Source organism: Sapajus apella, unplaced genomic scaffold, assembly GCF_009761245.1.
Source record: "Sapajus apella isolate SASKATOON/1434 unplaced genomic scaffold, GSC_monkey_1.0 scaffold22, whole genome shotgun sequence".
NCBI lineage: Eukaryota > Metazoa > Chordata > Mammalia > Primates > Cebidae > Sapajus > Sapajus apella.
The window spans coordinates 28,925,016-28,949,207 of record NW_022436962.1 but is presented as its reverse complement, the minus strand read 5'-3'; the positions used below and the strand labels follow the sequence as shown (position 1 = coordinate 28,949,207).

General features: G+C 35.7%; 1 protein-coding gene across 19 annotated transcripts in view; it reads left to right on the top strand.

The window, feature by feature from the left end:
- The window catches only part of CDC42BPA (CDC42 binding protein kinase alpha), a 327,338-nt gene that overhangs the window by 112,738 nt on the left and 190,408 nt on the right, over positions 1–24,192 (top strand). For all 19 annotated transcript variants that reach the window (XM_032289464.1, XM_032289476.1, XM_032289477.1 and 16 more), the window contains exon 5: positions 4,022–4,170. In XM_032289464.1, the coding sequence (XP_032145355.1) occupies positions 4,022–4,170 (149 nt within the window). The remainder of the gene's footprint in view (positions 1–4,021; positions 4,171–24,192) is intronic.

Genomic DNA, 24,192 nt, shown 5'->3' with positions numbered 1-24,192 from the left:
AATTTGTGCATTGCTTAAAACTCGACATTTTGGTATAAATATAGAAATAATTATATAATTTTGTAGATATATTAATAGAAATAAAGCACCCAAATACCGAATTTTATATAGCAAAAGTTTCCCAAAACTTTGACGAGAAAAAAGCCTGAACTGTGATTTATCTCTCTCCTCTTTAGTTTTATTTGCATTCTTTGTATTTGACATTGGGATTAATGTTTCTTTTTCAAAGACATTTCTCAGGGAAAAATATTCTGGATATGACTCTCAATAATTACTAAAATAGAATTAAAAACATAACTGGAGGAGGAATGAAACACTCTAATAGTCAAATTTCCTATAACTTGCCAGTTTTCCTTTAGTTTAGTGGAGCCTTCATCATATATTCATTTCAAGAGTCAGAGGTCTTGGTTATCATCAAAGATTATCTTTTGAATATTTATAAAATATTAGAAAATAAAATTATTAAAAAATGTTGACAATGCTAATTTTAGATACCAGAAAAGTAAATTTTATTATGTATAATTATTTTTCAAAGTAATTTTTAATCCTGATAGCTTTTAAATAGCCAGGTAAAGAACATAATTTATAATGCTGTACAGTTCAAGAAAGCTGTGGCAAATAACTTGACCTTCATTTCTAAGCTACTTACCACTATAGTTTATGAAAATATGTGCTGTGATATCAAGTAGACCTTTTGTGTGTTTGAGAAAAAGGCACATACTTTAATGATGGTTGTTATTAAGATGTGATTAGATAATTGTTTAAGAAAAACGCATTAAATAGAAAGTTGCTTAGTTACATCAACATTGACACATAAAATTTTTATCAGATAACAATAGAATATAATGAACCAGTGAAATTTGTTTGTTCTGTCTTTTCTTATTCATTGTTTTCTGTTTAATTATTTTGTGGTTGAGAAAAAAAACACAGGAAAATATTTAGAGCAAAAGTATTTTTCTTGAATTGACATATGTAACTTGTTTAAAAGGTGAGAGATACTTGAATTTTAAATTAATTGTAATAACTCATGTGAACTCTAAATCCTTTATAGGAATCGAATTTGTTAAGACAAATTATTAGAAAAGTATCTTTTTAATAGTAAAGATACTTTTAATTTTTAAAATTAAAAATACTTTTTAATTAGAAGAGTATTTTTTAATAGTAAACCAAATGAAAGCAAGGAAGAATAACTAAAAGGTGAGGCTCTAAAGATTGACTGTTAATCTCTTTGTTATGTCAATATGAGAATTAGAAGAGTTTCCTGATATTCTTACAAAGACTTCTAGAAACATATCTGTTCTTTAAAATGCTCGTTTTTGGACACATAACTCATTGCATGTTTTCATATATTTTAGCATTCTTTCCTTGGACTGGAGCTCTTTAAAAAAAATTACAAACTTTGAAATAGTTTCAAAGTGATTTTTTTTAGAAACTCAGAGTTGGAAGTTTTATGGTGTATATATTCATACCTACAGATCTTTATTTCTTTATTTTGGATAGTATAGTAGTTGATATAATGGATATGTCATAATTCAACTAACAGTTTCCTTGATCACCATTCATACTGTTTTTGATTTTTTGCAGTTATTAATAGTTCTGTACGGTAAATATACTTGCCCATATTCCTTATATATTGGAGCTTCTGTTATAATTGACGAAATTCTTAAGAATGGGAATACTAGATCTAAGGGGTATGTACAGTTTAAATTTTAGTAGTTACTTTGATCCCAGAAGGTTATAGTATATCATCTTTCCAAAAGCAGGATTGCTTCAAGTCACTGTCCCCAAAGCTGTCATGGTCTTTTTAGTAATCTGACCAGTGATTACTAAAATCAATGATTGTTGCTTTGGCTTTCATTTCCCTAATGACTGTTGAAGTTAAGCATGTATTAATTGGCTTATTGTGTTTCCTCTTTGGTGTATTATCTGTTAATATTCTTAGCCCAGTTTTGTTGGATTATTTGTCCGTCTCTTAACAATTGGAAGGGGCTCTTTATTTTAGGTTTATCTCCTTGACCTATTATGAATACTACCTCTCAGTCTATGTTTTTTTAAAACGTTGTTTAAAGATACCTTAGCTACATTGGGTAATATTTTTAAAGCAGTTTTTGATTAGGAATACCAAATTCTCAAATTTACTTTAAAATTAACCAATCAGAACAATATGATATTATAATAATACAGGAATAGGTAACCGTAGCAGAATAGATTATCTAGAAACAGATATGAGTATATCTGGCATCTTAAAATATGATGAAGGGACGGTTCATTTGAATTGAGGAGAATGGATTATTTAGTTGTTTTAGACTAGTTAAAATACACTCTGTCTATTTAGTCTTATAGACTCTGTCAGTAAGAAAATAGTCTTCACACTTTAATCAAAAGTAAATTATCAGGACAGTGTCAGTTAAACGTTAGGACAGTGTCAGTTAAACGTTAGGCCAGTGGGCGCGCTGGCTCATGCCTGTAATCCCAGCACTTTGAGAGGCCAAGGTGGTCAGATCATGAGGTCAGGAGATCGAGACCATCCTGGCCAACGTGGTGAAACCCTGTTTCTACTAAAAATACAAAAATTAGCATGCCTGTAATCCCAGCTACTCAGGAGGCTGAGGCACGAGAATCACTTGAACCCAGAAGGCAGAGGTTTCAGTGAGCCGAGATTGCGCCGCTGCACTCCAGCTTGGCCACAGAGCAAGACTCCATCTAAAAACAGACAAAAAAAACCCCGCTAGACCTAGTAAATATAGCAAGTAGGCCGTAGACCAGGATTTTAAATATATTCAGCTTCCCTAATTTTCAAGGCTTTAATATGTGAAATTAGTTTCTTTCTTTCTTTTTTTTCTTTTTTTTAAGACGAAGTCTCACTCTGTTGCCCAGGCTGGAGTGCAGTGGCATGATCGCGGCTCACGGCAACCTCTGCCTCCTTGGTTCAAGCAAATATCCTGCCTCACCTTCCCGAGTAGCTGGGAGTATAGGCGTATGTCACCACGCCTGGCTAATTTTTTTTTGTATTTTTAGTAGAGACGGGATTTCACCATGTTAGCCAGGATAGTCTCGCTCTCCTGACCTTGTGATCCACATGCCAATAAAGATCCATATCTAAAATTAGTTGGCTTCTATTTATTATATACACCTGAGAAAAGCCTATTCTGATATTTGTACAGTATTAAAAACGGGAAGAGAAACATATGGTGAGAATTGCTTTATTCTAATAGTAGTGGCTTCCAAATGCTGATCTAAGGCTAATGCTGGTTCTCATAAAGTTCTTACTGATCCAAGGTGAAATAAGGAGAACATAATGATGATGAACATGAATTTCTTTCAATGTAGGGACTATCCTGCATTCTGAGTTTTTTCTTTCTTTCTTTCTTTTTTTTTTTTTTTTTTTTTGGTGGGGCATTCAAATGTTCATTCTTCTAAAATCTTGGAGAGTTGTGTTCCATTGTTGTAGGTGAAGATGATAATAATAATAAAATTGTTGTATTTTGCAAAATACAAGAATGGTAACCCTGTGTTGTTCTCTGCCTCAGTCTTTAAACATTTTGTTTTACTGCTATATGATATTTAGAGGTGTTTTGTTTGTTTTGTTTTGTTTTTTGAGACGGAGTCTCGCCCTGTCATCAGGCTGGAGTGCAATGGTGCAATCTTGGCTCACTGCAACCTCTGCTTCCCAGGATCAAGTGATTCTCCTGCCTCAGCCTCTCGAGTAGCTGGGACTACAGGCACGCACTATTAGGCACAGCTAATTTTTTTGTATTTTTAGTAGAGCCTGGGTTCACCATGTTGGCCAGGATGGTCTTTATCTTTTGACCTCATGATCCAGCCGTGTCGGCCTCCCTCCCAAAGTACTGAAGTTTTGTAATGACTGCTGACCATCATCTTACACAGTTTCTTGTTAATTAGCTGCATATGTAATTAACTGCATGAATATCTGACCCAGTCCTGTTTGACCTTGGGATACATTATTTTAATTTTTCACCCATATTATTTACTGAGTACATTTTATTTTTGTCATTCACAGTACCTGGTTATGGATTATTATGTTGGTGGGGATTTGCTTACTCTACTCAGCAAATTTGAAGATAGATTGCCTGAAGATATGGCTCGATTTTACTTGGCTGAGATGGTGATAGCAATTGACTCAGTTCATCAGCTACATTATGTACACAGGTAAGACATTGTACCTGGCTGTGAGTTACCATGTCATATCTAGCAACAGAGGTCTATTTCTTGCCCGATTTATTGATTTTGGTCTTAGATACGTTTATCATCAACCAAAAAAATTATTTTCAGATGAGTTTGGTTGTTTTGCTTTGTTATTATTTGTCAGCATTTCAGAACCAATGTACCTGCTTATACATACATGTACATGTATACTATCTAAAAGTTCCCACTCCCAGAGTAATAGATATTGAAGAGTAGGAAAGGTAGGAGGAGGTGAGCAATGAGAAATTACCTATGGGTACAAGATACGCTATTCAAGTGATAGGTACACTATATTGCATACCTCACCACTACGCCATATATCCATGTAACAAAGCTGCACTTGTACCCCCCAATCTATTTTTTTAAAAAAGTTCTTACTTCTAGTCAGCATTTCTAGAAACCACTTCTTAAGAAAACTACTTTTGTTTAAATGTACATATGAATTCCATCTCAAAAGGAGTATGTATTGGCGAGTTTCCTTGTAGTTGAGTCTTATATATTTAAATTAGCTGGAATTCTAGACCATAAATCGTAGGTTCATTTGCTAAGTAAGTCCTGTATCATTTTATGTTTCTCAAGAAAATGCCTTCAAGGATTATATGTGTCAAAAGAAATTTTTTTTTTGTAGAAAAGTGATAATTTTGATGTACATGGAGTAATTTATTTTAAACTATTAATAATTTATGTTTAAAAAATTTAAAAGTACCTACATGAATTTGGAAGGACTCACAAAAAATAAGAAATAAATTAAGAATAAATTGGATCATTTAAAAGGTACCCTCTCATTTTAAGAGGAAAGTAGGAAACACAATATTGTTGGTGAATTAATCATTCAAATGAGAATATCTTTGGATTGTGCAAAATGTGAGAAAGAGAAAGATGCTGAAGAGAAGTAAGTAAAGGGATACTGCTGAGTTAGAAATAAACTAAACCATTTTCTAAGACTGATTTTCAAACTTTGGCATGCATCTGAATCCTATGGAGGAGGGCTGGTTGAAACCAGATTGTGAAGTCAGCTGCAGAAGTTCTGATTCAGTGGGTTGGGTGGGGCTGGGGAGTTGCTATCTCCAACAAGTTTCCAGGTGGTGATGCTACTGCTGCTGGAGGTTTGCTCTGCTGCTGGTGTAGTGACCACACTTTGAGAATCACTGCTCTAAGAACAGTGACTGTTTAAGTTCTGGGTAATGAGAGTGATCTCTGAGAAGAACATGAATGTGGCAGGAATAGAATGTTTCTGTTTCAGTGTTTGCTTTTTAAGATGTGGATGTCTTAATTGCTGTTTCATTTAATTAGTAATGAAGTTCTAAGACATTATTAAAGGAAGAATAAACAGTTTGTGTTTTATCAGATCTCTGTTTGGCTTTTGCCTATTCATGTGCTTTTCTCTGTGGGTATGTCATTATCACAATTTTTATTGAAAATAAAGATATGGAAATGCTTTCAAAATTGTAAAGTACAATGCCGTTTTTGTTTTTTTTTTTAATTTAAATTTTTGTAGAGATGGGGGGGTCTCACTGTGTTGCTCAGGCTGGTCTTGAACTTCTGGACTCAAGTGATCCTGCCACCTCAGCCTCCTAAAGGGTTGGGATTACAGGCATGAACCGCCACTCATAGCCACCCTGCAGCCTTAAAGATGGTATTGTGGCCTCAAGAGTCAATTATAGGATGAGAAACCACAGTGCTTTTTTTGTGGCTTAAATGGTAACCCAAAATCCTAGCTGAGGACTATCATTTAAAAATACTTATAGAAAATACTATTTCATTGAATATTTGAAGAATGTTAGTTACTAAACATAGAGTCTTAGGCTTGTGAAATTGAGAGAGACTTTACCCAGTTTATATGTAATTCTTGACAAGGAGTAATACTTTTGACAATTATATGCATAGATTGGTGATAGTAAATATGAGGTATTTGTAGTATCTTTCATTCTGCCAGGCTTGTTAGAGATATTGTTATGTGGACTGAAAACCATTTCAACCTTGAGCTCTAGTTAAGTAAATCTGATTTTACAAGGTACTTACTTTTAAATGAATCATATTTATTCCATTGTTGGGCAGCTTTAATATTAGAAAATTTTATATTAAGTCGAATTTCTTTTTATTTTAGTCATTGGTCCTAGTTTTGCTTTTAGAGTCACATATAATTTATTTAACTTCTAGTTTTCATGCTTTCCGAAGTCTTCTTTAGGTTAAACATCTAAACATCTCTAGTTTCTCTGTTATCACAATTTGTATACACTTCCTATCTTCCTTGTCTGAATCCCCCACCACACACCTGTGCCCACTCCCACACCTCGTCTTCCTCCCTCCTTTCCTCTCCTTTTACCTTTCTGTGGATGCTCCGTTGTGTTAATGCACTTCTTAAAATGTTATTCTCATTTTCTGGGTAGAGTATTTTCATCAAATGCTTTACTGAGGAAATGTTTTTTGAGTCTTCTTTTATAAATAACATTGTGCTAAACTATTTGGAATTGTAAGTAGTACAGCATATAGTTGTGGCTTTTAAAAAGGTTTCAGTTGTTTGGAGACACAAAACATAAGAGAGAAATAAAACCTAAAATACCCACAAGTTAAATAATCATTTAGGGCCAAAGTATAAGAGATGATGGTATAAGTCCAAACTGTAGATTGCCAAATGAGTTACATAAGCAAATTACAGTGAGCTCAAGAAGTGAATAGTAAGTTTATTTCTGATGACCAGTTTGAATCCTCATTTAACTCTTTGTGCTATTCACTGTATTCTAACACAAATTCTATGATTATCTAAAATGGATGTTGCCCCATTTTATAGATGAGGAAACCCAGCTTCAGAGACATTAGCCAGTAAGTAGCATAGCCTAGATTAAAATCTAAGTCAGGCTTGTCTTCCAGATTAATGTTCTTTACACAACATCATGTTTTTCATAGGAGAAGACTTTAATGGTGGGGTTTTGAAGAATGAGAAGACTGTATGTAGGCGTTCAAGATAAGTGAATGGTAGAAGAGCACATGAGCAGGCAAATGATAGTTTTGGAAAATACTTAATAGACTAGTTTGGCTGGAGAAAAGAGTTCATGTTGAGTTTAGTAGGAGATTAATTTGTAAAGACAGATTTTGGTTCTTAACATGAAACTCTTAAATGTTACAGACTTTGTATCTTGATAGCTAATAAGCTGCAATGAATTTTAGGCAAGAAAATGTTAAGTTATTTTGTGGTAAACTTCATGTCTTATGAAATTTCCTAATGTTTTATAATTCATGAACTTCAAATATACAGAAGTGGAAAATACAAGAAGGGAATAGTGAGACTAGATGTGTTTAAGGAAGGAAATACTCCCTTTTTTTGTGTTCTTTTTAAGTAGATTTATTTCTAGACTTGTAAAAGTATGTTATTTGTCTTCTATCAGCACAAAAACTTGCATATGAAAAAATTTGCACAAAGGTTTAACAAGAGCAATGGAAAGTAGCAAATGGTAGGAATAATTAAAGTAAGATATTTTCTAATAACATTGAGTAGTGAAAAAGCACTGGACTAGGAATCAGAAGATTTAATGCCATCACCTGTTAGATTCCCCATCTGTTAAAGGAGGATAATAAATAACATTTATGCTGCTTGTTTTGCCAGGCTATTGGAAAGGTGAGATGAAGTATGTATATGAAAGTGCTTTGACAGTGTAGAAAATATGCCATTGCAATTAGGGAAACATCTTTTTGAATTATAAATTTGAGACATTAAAATTGTTATAAATAAGACAGTTTTATCCTTCAGTTCTATAATTCTAAATCTGTTTCTTTATCTATTGAGAATATTTCTTACTTTTCCTTAGTTTTCACTTCTGATTTTCCCTTCCTTTCTTTCTTTGAGCAGCATTTTTCATAAGCTTTTGCATGTGCTAAATTTTATTTAAGAAATGCAGGAATATAAGCATATATTACAAGGTGAAGTCCCATGATAGGATATGTGCAAGCTGGGGAAAGAGAGAAGCTGGTAGTGGCTTAGTCCAAGTCTGAAAACCTGAAAATCCGGGAAGCTGACTGTGCAGCCTTCAGTCTGTGGCCGAAGTCCTCAGAGTCCCTGAGAAGCTGCTGGTGCAAGTCCAAAGGCTGGTGAACCTGGAGTCTGATGTCCCAGGGCAGGGGAAGTCGAAGCAAGCTTCGTGCCCTGAAAAAAAAAAGAGAGCCAGAAGACTCAGCAAGCAGGATTTTCTCACCTTCTACCATCTGCTTGTCCACTTGAGGGTGGGTCTTCCTCTTTCAGTCCATTGATTCAGATGTCAGTTTCCTCTGATAACACTGTCACAAACACCCAGAAACAATATTTTACTAGCTATATAGGCATCCTTCAGTCCAGTTGACACCTGATATTAACTATCACGGGGTAAAAATTGAATAAGGACTAGTCTAACAGTAATGTACCCTTGTCAATTTTTTTGTTTGATATTGTGCTACAATTATCATATGTTACCATTGGGGGAAGCTGGTGGAAGAGTACAGGGGATTCTTTCAACGATTTTTAAATTTCCTGTGAGCTTATTATTTCTAAATAAAAATTTTTAGGAAAAAGAAGGGCCTCTATGACTTGCTTTTCTGAAATCTGGAAACCAAGCCCAAGAAATTCTGTACATTGTATTTCACCTGCAGTGCATATAAATTTGATGAATTCCTCAAGATTGCCAAATTTGCTTAGGTTCTTTGGCCTGCCAGGAAGTGATTTTTCTTACCAGCTGTAAGGCTGGGATCTGCAATTCAGACATTTGGGTGTTGTTAGTATGTAGGTGCTATGCAAATCATGGGATAAGCTGAATTCATTTAGTGAAACAAAGTAGGTAATGAAGAGAGTGCAGGACTGATGATCCTTGAGGAGCCACATTTTAGAGACTGGGTAGATTAGGAGTAGCCAATAAAGAAAACTAAGAAGGAAGAGTCAGAGATTAGGAGGAAAATCATGATAGCTGAGAGCATAGCTACAATGTCTTATGGAAAATAAAAGTAATCATTTTCCCCTTGTATTTAATTACACTGATGTCTTAACTGATGAATTTCAAACAAACATTTATGTTTTTCCTGAGGATACTAGTGTCCTGGGTGTTGGAGGATGAAGTAGTGAAAGCTGTAGGCTATTGCTTACTTTTGTGTAAGTAATATACTTTTTACCATACATTTACTGTCTTTGGGGAAAAGATAAAAGTTTAAGAGAATACTTCTGCTTCATAATTGTGCCCAAATTGGACATACGTTCATCTCATACTTAAAGATTAACTGATGTGATGGAGACTAAGTGACAACCAAAACAGGTTAAAAAAAAGAAAGCTGTAAAAATTACCTTTACATCTTCATGTAAAATAAAAGAATAGTAGATGAACAAGTGAATCAGGAAGATCTCTTGGCAAAAGCCATGTCTATCATAGGAAGAAGATACTTTAAAAAATTGAAATAGCTTAAAGAAGGAGGACTAAGTAAGATGTACAAAAAATGACCATTGAGGTTCAGACATAATATTTCATTATTTTAATGTTAAAGATGTCACTTGAATACATAGAAAAATACAATATAAAGATCTTCGTGTTATGAAAGTATGTCCATCTCTTTTATGCTTTTAACAAAATGATGGCGGTTTTTTTTCCTCTGTGTTAATTGAACTATTCTTGGCAATCATATCTTTTTTTTCAATTATCTGTGAACTCAGATTTGTGCATCTATGCACTGTGCATCTATAAAGTGAATAGATGCACTTAAATTTCAACTTAAAGTTTGAATCCCAGCATTACTGTTTTTGATTTACTACATAGGCAGTGTGCATTTATAGGTTGTGCCCTTTCTTTTCAATTATTTATTTGTTCAAATACAAAGTTTGGGAGTAGAGGTTATTTCTAATGACTTAACAGCATCATGTGGTAAGTCTGACTAAGGTTGATTAAAGTTTATGCCAAATGTTGGGTTGTGGTAACATAAGGCCTAATTGCAGGTTGGAAAAAAAAACCAACCCAAGTTATTTCTAACCATGTTTAAACTCAGCACTAGACTTGGTATTTAGGTTGTAATCTATGACTTCAAAAATGGGGATAATTAAAGACACAGAATCCTACTAGAACAAGAAAGAAAAAATAAGTTTGATCTGATTAGAATGTTATGTTTGATTATCATGTGGTTCAGTTTTGGATGAAAAAAATGGGACGATGAGGAACTTTGTGGTGTTTTTCAGCACCACACAGATAATCAGAATGTTGATCGTGACACCAAAATGTTACCAGCTGATACTGTGTGTCCTTCAGTGACTTAGATCTTATGTTGATTCTGTTCGTGGTATAGTTTCCTACAATATCATCATTTAATGTTGCACTTTGCATTCAAACTGGAAGGACCCTATTAGAAGGTATTTTGATTGAGAAGGGTCATTGCTGTTTGGCTTATTGGTCTGTTAAAGATAATCATGTTGTTGTAAAGTATATAATGCTTTAAAATTGTAGATTAGAGAAGATAACAGTTTCTTTTCTTAGATCACCTGTCATTTCATAAAAGGAAATTTTTGTATTTAATTTTTTAAAAAAGTTCTTAGTGGAAATAGTAGAATATTTAGCAGCTTTTTGGGAAAACTTGAGAATTCCTTCTTTATTTTTAACCCTTCAAAGGCAGATTGATTGATTGATTCGTGACTAATTTCACTCACTCTATTGCCCAGACTAGATTAGTGATCTTGGTCCACTGCAACCTCTGCCTCCTAGGTTCAAGCGTTCTTGTGCCTCAGCCTCCTGAGTAGCTAGGATTACAGGTGCATGCCACCACGCCCGGCTAAGTTTTGTATTTTTATTTATTTGTTTATTTTATTGCATTTTAGGTTTTGAGGTACATGTGAAGAACATGCAAGATTGTTGCATAGGTACACATGTGGCAGTGTGATTTGCTGCCTTCCTCCCCATCACCTATATCTGGCATTTCTCCCCATGCTATCTCTCCCCAACTCCCCACCCCCCGCTGACCCTCCCCTATTTCCCCGCAACAGACCCCAGTGTGTAGTGCTCCCCTCCCTGTGTCCATGTGTTCCCATCGTTCAACACCCGCCTATGAGTGAGAACATGTGGTGTTTGATCTTCTGCTCTTGTGTCAGTTTGCTGAGAATAATGGTTTCCAGGTTCATCCATGTCCCTACAAAGGACATAAACTCATCATTTTTGATGGCTGCATAATACGGCATGGTGTATATGTGCCGCATTTCCCCTGTCCAGTCTGTCATTGATGGACATTTGGGTTGGTTCCAGGTCTTTGCTATTGTAAACAGTGCTGCAATGAACATTTGTGTGCATGTGTCCTTATAGTAGAACGATTTATAATCCTTTGGATATATACCCAGTAATGGGATTGCTGGGCCAATGGAATTTCTATGTCTAGGTCCTTGAGGAATTGCCACACTGTCTTCCACAATGGTTGAACTAATTTACACTCCCACCAACAGTGTAAAAGTGTTCCTATTTCTCCACATCCTCTCCAGCATCTGTTGTTTCCAGATTTTTTAATGATCACCATTCTAACTGGCATGAGATGGTATCTCAATGTAGTTTTGATTTGCATGTCTCTAATGACCAGTGATGATGAGCATTTTTTCTTATGTTTGTTGGCCTCATGTGTGTCTTCTTTTGTAAAGTATCTGTTCATATCCTTTGCTCACTTTTGAATGGGCTTGTTTTTTTCTTGTAAATCTGTTTTAGTTCTTTGGTAAATTCTGGATATCAGCCCTTTGTCAGATGGGTAGATTTCAAAAATTTTTTCCCATTCTCTTGGTTGCCGATTCACTCTAATGACTGTTTCTTTTGCTGTGCAGAAGCTGTGGAGTTTGATTAGGTCCCATTTGTCTATTTTGGCTTTTGTTGCCAATGCTTTTGGTGTTTTCGTCATGAAGTCCTTGCCTACACCTATGTCCTGAATGGTTTTGCCTAGATTTTCTTCTAGGGTTTTTATGGTGTTAGGTCTTATGTTTAAGTCTTTAATCCATCTGGAGTTAATTTTAGTGTAAGGTGTCAGGAAGCGGTCCAGTTTCTGCTTTGTGCACATGACTAGCCAGTTTTCTCAACACCATTTATTAAACAGGGACTCCTTTCCCATTGCTTGTTTTTGTCATGTTTGTCAAAGATCAGATGGTTGTAGATATGTTGTGTTGCCTCCGAGGCCTCTCTTCTGTTCCATTGGTCCATATCTCTGTTTTGATACCAGTACCATGCTGTTTTGATTACTGTAGCCTTGTAGTATAGTTTGAAGTCTGGTAGTGTGATGCCTCCTGCTTTGTTCTTTTTGCTTAGAATTGACTTGGCTATGTGGGCTCTCTTTTGGTTCCATATGAAGTTTAAGGTGTTTTTTTCCAGTTCTGTAAAGAAGGTCCTTGGTAGCTTGATGGGGATAGCATTGAATCTGTAAATTACTTTGGGCAGTATGGCCATTTTCATGATAATGATTCTTCCTAACAATGAACATGGAAGGTTTCTCCATCTGTTAAGCTGGTACCATTCCTTCTGAAACTGTTCCAAACAATCCAAAAAGAGGGAATCCTTCCCAGATCATTTTCTGAGACCAACATCATCCTGATACCAAAACCCGGCAGAGACTAAACAAGAAAAGAAAACTTCAAGCCAATATCCGTGATGAACATAGACGCAAAAATCTTCAATAAAATACTGGCAAGCCGATTGCAACAGCACATCAAAAAGCTTATCCACCATGATCAAGTAGGCTTCATCCCGGGGATGCAAGGCTGGTTCAACATATGCAAGTCTATAAACGTAATCCACCACATAAACAGAACCAAAGACAAAAACCACATGATTATCTCACTTGATGCAGAGAAGGCCTTTGACAAAATTCAACAGCCCTTTATTCTGAAAACCCTCAATAAGCTAGGTATTGACAGAACATATCTCAAAATAATAAAAGCTATTTACGACAAACCAACAGCCAATATCATACTGAATGGACAAAAACTGGAAGATTTCCTTTGAAATCTGGCACTAGACAAGGATGCCCTCTCTCACCACTCCTGTTCAGTATAATACTGGAAGTTCTAGCCAGAGCAATCAGGCAAGAAAAAGAAATAAAGGGTATTCAAATAGGAAAAGAGGAAGTCAAATTGTCTCTATTTGCAGGCGACATGATTGTATATCTAGGAGACCCCATCGTCTCAGCCCAAAATCTCCTGAAACTGATAAGCAACTTCAGCAAAGTCTCAGGATACAAAATCAATGTGCAAAAATCACGTGCATTCCTATACACCAATAACAGACTTAAAGAGAGCCAAATCAGGAACGAACTGCCATTCACAATTGCTGCAAAGAGAATAAAATACCTAGGAATACAACTAATAAGGAACGTAAAGGACCTCTTCAAGGAGAGCTACAAGCCACTGCTCAACCAAATAGGAGAGTTTTGTATTTTTAATAGAGATAGAGTTTCACCATGTTGGTCAGGCTGGTCTGGAACTTCTAATCCCAGTGAACTGCCCTCCATGATCTCCCAAAGTGCTGAGATTGCAGATGTGAACCACCATGCCTGGCCCAAAGGCAGTTTTAAAAAATGATCTAAAAATGCTGAACTTTTCTTTATTAGCTTTAATCATAATAGCACTAGATATTATCCTTGATAGTTAATATTGATAGTAGTCATTTATATATGACTGGTTCTTAAGACTTTTCAAACTTTTTCACCCTTCAGAGGAAAGATCTCTACTTTTTGCATACCTTGCCAGTGATATTCAGTAGATCCTCATCAGAAATTATTGAGATTAAATTGTACATAGTCTTTTGAAATAGGTTTTTGAGATAAATTCACATACCATACAGTTCACTCATTAATGTGTTCTGTGGTTTTTAGTGTATTCACAGATATGTGCAGCCATTACTGTGATCTATTTTAGAGTATTTTCATCATTTCAGAAAGACAGTCTATATCTTGTCTCTACATCCTGTTTCCCTATTTCCCCAGCCTTAAGCAACCATTAGTCTACTTTCTATCTCTGTAGTTTTGCCTATTCCAGACATTGCCTATAAATGAAATCATATAACATGCTGTTTTCTAAGTGGCTTTTTCACTTAGCATAATGTTTTCAAGATTCAGTTATGTTTTGGGATATGTCAGGACATATGATCTCAACCAGGTAGACTTAAACTGGTAAGACTAAAACACCAACATTTTCCAGAATTTTGAGATAGAACCAAAAGTGTACACACTCACAGCATACACAGTAGAGTCCAGAATTACTCAGTTTATCAGAAAATTATGATTCGGTCTCAAGAGAAAAAGTCATCAATTGATGGCATCTGTGTTAGTCTGTTGTCACACTGCTGATAAAGGCATACCTGAGACTGGGCAATTTACAAAAGAAAGAGGTGTAATTGGATTTACAGATTCATATGGCTGGGGAAGTCTCACAATCATGGTGGAAGGCTAGGAGGAGCAAGTCCTATCTTACATGGATGGCAGCAGGCAAAGAAAGAATGAGGAAGATGCAAAAGCGGAAACCCCTGATAAAACCAGATCTTGTTAGACTTATTCATTATCATGAGAACAGTATGGGGAGAACTGCCCCCATGATTAAATTATCTCCCACCAGGTGCCTCTCACGACACGTGGGAATTATGGGAATACAATTCAAGACAAGATTTGGTTGGGGACACAGAGCCAAACCATATCATTCCAGCCCTGTCCTCTGCCACATCTCATGTTCTCACATTTGAAAACCATGCCTTCCCAACAGTTCCCCACAGTCTTAACTCATTTCAGCATTAACTGAAAAGTCCACCATCTAAAGTCTCATCTGAGTCAAGGCAAGTCTCTTCGCCTGAGCCTGTAAAATCAAAAGCATGCTAGTTATTTCCTAGATGCAGTGTGGAGGTACAGACATTGGGTAAATACAGTCATTCCTAATGGGAGACATTGGGCAAAACAAAGGGGCTGCAGGCCCCATGTAATTACAAAATACAGCAGGACAGCCAAGTCTTAAAGCTTCCAAATGATTTCCTTTGACTCTGTTTCTCACATCCAGGTCATGCTGATGCAAGTGGTAGGTTCCCATGGTCTTGGGCGACTTCACCTTTGTGGCTTTGCCTGGTACAGCCTCCCTCCCAGCTGCTTTCACAGGCTGTGTTGACTGTTTGCAGCCTTTTCAGGTGCACGGTGCAAACTGTCGGTGGGTGGATCTGTCTTTCTGGGGTCTGGAGGATGGTGGCCCTCTTCTCTAAGCTCAACTAGGCAGTGTTCCAGTAGGGACTCTGGAGGTGGGGGGCCCTGACCCTGCATTTCCTTTCTACACTGCCCTAGCAGAGGTTCTCTATAAGGGCCTCACCCCTCCAACAAACTTCTGCCTGGACATCCAGGAGTTCCCATATATATACCCCTGAAATCTAGGTGTAGGTTCCTAAACCTCAGTTCTTGACTTTTGTATACCCACAGACTCAACACCACATGGAAGCTGCCAAGGCTTGGGGCTTGCCCCTTCTGAAGCCATGGCCTGAGCTTTATGTTGGCCCCTTTCAGCTATGCCTGGAGTGGCTGGGACACAGGACACCAAGTCCCTAGGGTGCACACAGCATGGGGACCCAGGGCCTCTCGGCTTGTGATGGGATGGGCTGCCATGAAGATCTTTGACATTCCCTGGAGACATTTTCTCCGTTGTCCTGGAGATTAAAATTTGGCTCCTTGTTACTTATGCAAATTTCTGCAGCCAGCTTGAACTTCTCAGAAAATGGGATTTTTAATTCTATCACACTGTCAGGCTGCAAATTTTTTAAACTTTTATGCTCTGTTTTCCTTTTAAAACTGAGTACTTTTAACAGCACCCAAGACACCTCCTGAATGCTTTGCTGTGTAGAAATCTTTTCTGCCAGGTACCCTAAACCATCCCTCCCAAGTTCAAAGCTCCACAGATCTCTAGGGTAGGGGTAAAATGCCGCCAGTCTCTTTGCTAAAATATAACAAGAGTCACCTTTATTTCACTTCCCACTAAGTTCCTCATCTCCATCTGTGACCACCTCAGCCTCAACAATCTTATCCACACCACTATCAGCCTTTTGGTCAAAGTCATTCAACAAGTCTCTAGGAAGTTCCAAACTTCCCACATTTTTATCTCTTTTTCCTGTGTCTTCCTAACTGTTCCAGTGTCTGCCTGTTACCCAGTTCCAAAGTTGCTTCCACATTTTCGGATATCTTTTCAGCAACACCCCACTCTCGGTACCAGTTTACTGTATTGGTCCGTTTTCATGCTGCTGATAATAACATACCCAAGACTGGGGGCCATTTACAAAAGAAAGAGGTTTAATTGAACCTATAGTTCCACATGGCTGGGGAAGTCTTACAATCATGGTGGAAGGCTAGGAGGAGCAGCAAGTTCCATCTCATATGGATGGCAGCAGGCAAAGAGAGAATGAGGAAGACGTAGAAGCAGAAACCCCTGATAAAACCATCAGACCTTGTGAGATTTATTCATTATCATGAGAACAATATGGGGAAAACTGCCCCAGTGATTCAGTTATCTCCCACTGGGTCCTTCCAACAACTTGTGGGAATCATGGGAGTACAATTCAAGATGAGATTTGGGTGGGGACACAGAGCCAAACCAGATCAGCAAGTCAAGAAAATCCAGGTATAAGAATTATTGGACAAAGACTTCAAAGCATTTAATTTAAATATGTTCCATGAAGTAAAGAAAAACACATTTGTTTTCTTCCAAATGAATGACATGATGGAAGTATCTCAGCAATAAAATAAAAAGTATAAAAGAAACAAATGGAAATTTTAAGACAGAAAAATACAGTATTGCTAATCAAAATTTATTAAATGTCTTTGAGAGGACAAATAGATCAATAAAAATTATCTCATGAGAAAATGAGTGGATTCTCAGGAATGAAATGGTATAACCTACATGTATTTGAAGTTCCAGAAAGAGAAAATAGAGACAATAGGACATTAAAAAAAAAAAGTAATAGCTCCAAACTTTCCATGTTTGGAGAAATACATGAATTTGTAGAATAAAAAAATTGGATAGTGTTACAGCTCTTTTAGAATTGCTCCAGAACCTGCCCCCACTCTCCGCCCCATGGAAAAAAATTTCAGCAAACCCAAAACAACATAAATTCTGGGAAAACCACACTTACCACATCAAAATCAAGGTAAAGAATACAATGAATAAAGGAAAAAGTCTTGAAAGCACCAGAGGAAAACAACATATCACATATAGGGAAAACAATTGGAATGATCCCAGATTTCTCATCAAGACCGTGGGGGCCCAAAAGGTAATTAACCATCTTCAGAGTATTTAAAGGAAGAATACTATCAATGCAGTATTCTGTATCTGGGGACATTTTCTTCAGTAATGAACAATGGGGAAAAAAGTCATTTTCAGCAAAGGAAACCCAAAAGAATTCATTCCTTCAGGCCTTCCTTACAAGAAATGCTCATAAAAGCACTTCAGAATGTAGGCCAATGATAGCAGAAGGCAACCTGGATTTTTAGGAAAGAAGAAAGAGAAAAATAGTAAAAATCTCAGTGTATATGTAACACTACATATTTTTTCCTCATAAATCTTTAAAATATATGACTTTAAAGCAAAAATTGTTTTGTGGGGTTTTCAATGAATGAATACATAATGTATATGACAACTATAACACAATGAGAGGTAGGGCATAAACAAATTCTAGAATAATTATTTACCTTTAAAGTTAAAAAAAAAAAAAGGCAGGGGAACATAAAGAGCCAGTGGGTTAGAGGGATTAGAAAAGTAGTTTATTGTTAGACTTTCCAGTGATGAAGCCTTATGATAAAGATTTATAATACCCCAGAAAAGAAAAGGTGAATAAAAAAAGACTTTCAGATATAAAGGGCACGTTCAAATGTTATCAAGTTACAGAAATTTGGGGAATGTTGGTCCCATGAATTCTTCTTGAAGGATATATTAATTTACTGGTTAGTATAGTATAATATATACTGGTTAGTATAGTATACATTTTCTAGTATAATGAAAGTGAGCTTCAGATGACTAACATGGCTATAGAGATATCAGTGTAAGGACTGATATTGCCCATTAAATAGTTTTAGAATGAAAGCAGAAAAAATTAGTAGTGATAGTATAGTTACTATTGTTTTGAGATTGTTGTGTTTATAATGTGAAATGAAACAGAATGATTATGGAGTATTCTAATTTTATCCTTTATGTTAAGAATCAGAATTCTTGGTGTAGGAGAAAGGAGATGCTCATGTAATATGGAAGTGATTGTTAAAAACCCTAATGTTTTGAATTTTAATTGAAAGTATCAGTATGGGCTGGGTGCGGTGGCTTACTATGTAACACTGTAATACTAGCACTATGGGAGGCCAAGGTGGGCAGATTACTTGAGGTCAGGAGTTCGAGACCGGCCTGGCCAACATGGTGAAACCCTATCTCTACTACAAATACAAAAATTAGCCTGGTGTGGTGGCACACGCCTGTAATCCCAGCTGCTCGGGGGCTGAGGCCCAAGAATCGCTTGAACCTGGGTGGCAGAGGTTGCAGTGAGCCAAGATTACACCACTGCACTTTATATCAGTATGAACTTCTGCAATATTTCATATACACAGCCATACACCATACATACAGCTCTGTGTGATGAAAATAACTAGATACAGTGACCAACACGGTAGCAATGAGCATCCTTTTTTGACAGATTATTGTCCTGCAATACTGCAGAGAAAACAGGCTACTTGGATAAATTACTGACTCGAGATCTAGGTAGAGAGTGTACAAGACGAGCCCTGTATATCTTGTCATACCAAATAGCAAATAAGCTGTCAATGACTTTTAGGGTCATGTCTGGAGAATTCAAAACAGCACCTGTACCAGCCTCAGTGATTAATGTGCCTTGGAGAGGCACTAAAAATATGAACAATACATTAAATAAACGATCACTTGGTAGTTTATCATATGCTGTGTCAAAGTATAGGATACTATCCATTATCCAGTTATATATATGTGTATATATATGTCCTACATATACACACATATATATATACTATATATATATAGGATGCTGTATATATGTAGTATCCTATATGTATACATATAGGGTATATAGGATACTATCCATTATCCAGTTATATATACGTATATGTGTATATGTATATGAACACATATACATATACGTATATGTGTATGTATGTATGTGTACTATCCATTATCCAGTTATATATACGTATATGTGTATATGTATATGTACACATATACGTATATGTGTATATATAACTGGATAATGGATAGTATCCTATACTTTAACATATACATCCTATACGTTAACATATACATATATATAACTGGATAATGGGTAGTATCCTATACTTCAACACAGCATATGATAAACTACCAAGTGGATAGTTTAGTGGATGTGCTAAGTGGATATATTTTATGATGTCTCTCTGGAGGTTTTCTTCATCTAGACCTCCAGCCTTGTGGTTTCAAGGGCTTCTTTCTGGGTGCGGGTTAGTAGGTTGCTGCAACACAGCACTACCATTGTCAAGTCATATTTTAGAACAGTAGAACAGTTGCTGTTATATTTGGTATTTAGACAGTGAATTCTATATAAGTTTCAAAAATGTAATATCAGTCATTATTATATGGAGTGTACACTAGAATGTATTTTCTCATGATCAAATTAGTCATTTATTCCTTTCATCTTCACTTTGTTCCATAATGGATTTATAGAATTAGAAATAAGAATGCATGCAATAAATCCATGGTAAAATATAAAAAAGAAAAAGGAATCACAAAATAGAAATTATATTTAAAAATGAAGAACCTAAACCAAGGAGAAATAATGAACAGAAGTCGAGTCATATGCTTGAAGTACACTAGCTTTTTGTTGGATAAATTTCTCCCTGAAGGCAAATTAAGTAGGTTTTATGAAACTTAGTGGAATATATGTGCTTTCCTGTCTTTGTTTTATATGTTAAATACTGGATTGAATAAATTCTTAGGATGGAATGTATTTTTAAAGTAATTTCTCTTTACCCTAGTCTAAAAAACTGAAACAAAAAACCAGTTAACTTATTTGTGGTTTTCTTCATGTAATTTGTTTCATAGTCAAGATTTTTTTATTATAGCTTTTGTTAACCTCATCTCTTTAATGTTGATAGTGTTTTATATAATGTCGTTAACTTGAGTAAAGTGTACTGATATAGGAAATAGAGCAATTCTATTTTAATAGAATTTGTTAGGGAGAATCACCACAGAATTCATATCTAGAGTTTTTCCTCTCTTATTCCATAAGAATTTCATGAAAGATTGGCATGTGCTTTGCCTATACCAGAGCTTTGGGCTGATTTTATCTCTTTTGGCTTACATTTGTGGGTATGATTTGGCAGTTATCCTCTTGGAATGTGTAAAACCATTACGTTTACAATGACATAGAAATATTTTGAGGGAGGCCTAAGGCTTACTCAGAACTGTCTTCAGTCCCTTGCAGGCCTAAGTCACATTTCAAAATTGGAATTTTTTATATTACTAATGGAGGAACTATTATTATAGTTTTCAGCACTGTTATACAGTTGCTCCCTCACTTACATTGGACTGTGTTCCAGTAAGCCCATCGTAAAATTGAAGAATCATAATTTGAACTGTTGTGAGTTAGGGAGCATCTGTAGTTTAAAACTATTACACTAGAGTATAGGTGAACTCAGGATGTGCACAATTAGGAATTTTGAAATATAAATATAGTTACTATATTACAGTTCAGTTGGTATTTCAGTAACTGCAAGGAATTTGGGCCAACTACAAAGTTAGAGGAAACATTCCCAATAGACCACCCCCACTTCTGACACCAATTGCAAGTTCGAGGGGTTCCCAAAACCACCCTTAGTTTTGATAATTTGTAAGACTGGCAGAACTCACTGAATGCTATTATACTTTGTATTTTATTATACTTTGTATTTATTTATACTTTGTATTTTATTACCTGGATACTGATTTAAATCAACCAAAGGAAGAAGTAGTAATATATAGGGTAGGGTTCAAAAATATCAAATGTGGAGCTTCTGTCATCCTTTCTTGGTGGAATTAGGACAGCCCAGTATACACATATGATAATGTTCACCAAGTATTGCCAATCAGGGAAACCTGCCTAAGCCTTTGGTTTTTATAGTTTTTTTGAGTTGGCCTCGATTACTTACTGCCTATGTGATTGTCTTTAGTCTCCAGCCCTTCCCAAACGTTGGGCTGATACCTCTAGTCTCCAGTCCTTTTTAGAGGTAAAACATAGTATGACCCAAAGAAATTACATGTATCATAAATTACATTGGTAGATTGTTTAGTAGCCAAAGATGCTTCTATCAGTAGTGCTATTCCAAGAGCCTGGAGATAATCTTCCAGTAGCTGAGGAAAAAAGCCAGACCTCTCTTTGGGCAAAATTAGGTCTTCACTATACAGACAATTCCCTGGTCTTTAGGCAAGCTCTCCTATCATATTTGAGTACTCCATTTAGTGTAGTGTTCCTATGACAGATACAGCAATAGTATCAGTTTGAATATACAGTATCTGTCATTTGAAGGAGACAATGCAGGGTAATTGAACAAAATATCTGGTCTATCCTATAAAGCCATTATGTATATTTTCGTATTTTTGTACTAATTTAATTACTTGTTTCCTCCTTTTGTTTGTCACTATTTGTACTTGTACAGAACCATTTAGCATAGAAGTTACTCAATAGGTAGCTAAATGTAGTTATTCCTCAGGTTGGTCATTTTATTAGGTCCTAAGGAGCCTTTAACTGAATCTCCCATTGAGTATTTCTCAGATCAGATGCTATTGACTGTACTATAGTTTTAGAAGGTTTTTCTTTTAGTGATATTTATCTAAATACAAGTATTTGTTAGAGTAAGTGTAAAGACATGTTAATATATAACAGGATAATGAGAGGCATAAAATAATTCTATAGATTTGCTCAAGATGATTACTTTTTAGCTTAGAAAACCTTATTTTGAAATAAGTTTAGAATCACAGGAAATTGCAAAGGTAGTACAGAAACGTCCCATGTACTTTTCACTCAGTTTCCCCCACTATGCCATCTCTCCTACTCATGATAGGACTTCTTCCTTCCATCACAGTGGGTGGTGGTTTAATCTGCATTTTATTGCCCCTTTACTCCCTGCTTTTCTCTTCGTTTTCCCACTTGCTGAATTTGAATGTTTATTTTCATAATTATACATAATTTGAATTTCATAGTAGTCTTTCTTTGAATTACATTTTAAGTGTGGTTTTTGGGTTGTTTCACTTGTTCTCCTTGTTGATTGTGTCTGGATGCCTTATAGGAAGATGCATAGAAAGATTATGACTTGTATACCATTATTTTGCAGTACCTGGAATTATATAATCATTAGTTTTTTTATTATTCCCATAATTCTTAAATAATAGCTTCACTCTGTGATGTAAAAGATTAGCTTGAGAACAGTTTACTAATAGAAGTTTTTGAGTAACTGTTTTCTCAAATGTAAGATGAACCCTAAATTAATATTCCTTGAAGAATTTTAATTTCTAACGTCAGAAAAGCTGTTCGTGACATAATTTTACCAATGTGGACTTTCTTTTCTTTATTACTGATAAAATACTTCTTTGACAAAAGAGACAATTTTAAAAAGCAGTTTCATTGTATTAATATAATGCAATATGCTGTTTTTATATGAATATATAAATGGCTCATACCTATAATCCCAGAACTTTGGGAGGCAAGGCCAGTCAATCAGTTGAGTCCAGGAGTTTGTGACCAGCCTGGTAAAACCTCATCTCTACAAAAAATTTTTATATGAATATATTTTTAAAAAGGAAGAGTAGGAAAATTAGAAAATAAAAGTATTGTTATAGAAGATTCCACTCTCCTAACTATGTAAATGGTAAAAAGGAACCAAATGGGTGATATTGATATGTTGTTGATGGAAAGAGAAATGCCTGTCTTAAATTAGTGGCTTTTAGGGACCAGTCCCTATGCAGTATTTTGATTAATAGTGCCTGGGTTGGGTCTAAGGTACTTGTAATTAAAATAACCTCTGTAGTTGATTTCAGTGTCCAGCCAGAGTTGAAACTATGTAGGTTAACTAATGCTGTCGTATCCACATTTCAGCCTTACAGGGATAATATTTGTAATAATCATGCTTTTGGTACTGATGTTCTAGTGAAGTTAAAAAAAGTAAAAATGACTCATAGAATGTTGCCCTTTCAATATAATCATTATTTTATAATGCCTTTTTTGTTTCTGGAGACAGGGTCTTGCTCTGTCACCCAGGCTGGAGTCTAGTGGCATCATCATGGCTCACTACAGCTCAGGACCTCCTGGGCTCAGGTGATCCTCCGACCTCAGCCTCTTGGGTAGCTGGGACTACTAACACAGGCATGTGCCACCATTCCTGGCTAATTTTTGTATTTTTTGTAGAGATGAGGTTTTACCAGGCTGGTCACAAACTCCTGGACTCAACTGATTGACTGGCCTTGCCTCCCAAAGTTCTGGGATTATAGGTATGAGCCATTGTGCCCAGCATAGAATGCTTTTAAAATTTTTAACTGTTATAAATAAAAAATACGTATTATTGTAAATATTAATTTTGATTTTAGTTTTAAAATAATAAAACTTTTAATCTAATCTTATTTGCTTTTTTTTAAGGACAAAGAAAATTACTCATTTTAGAAACTTTAATTACTGACCATGTTTTGACTAATACTCAAATTATGAAAAAAACTTGAATAATATTTTTGCAGTATTTATGTAGAGATTTTATCTCTTCTTAGCATTTCCATATCTTTCTCAGTTTTCATGAATTATCAAAGTTGGAACTAATGTTTTACTTAAACTTTCCTGTCACTCCTTTAATTGACAATTCTTGGTATCTGGTTGTCTGGCTGCCACATTATTTGCAAGATGTCACTGACTCAGAGTGGTTTTGAATGCCAGATGTTATTTTGCTGCTGCTTTCAGAAAATGGAATTTGTTGGACTACTGTTCCACTTATCAATTGCTGTGT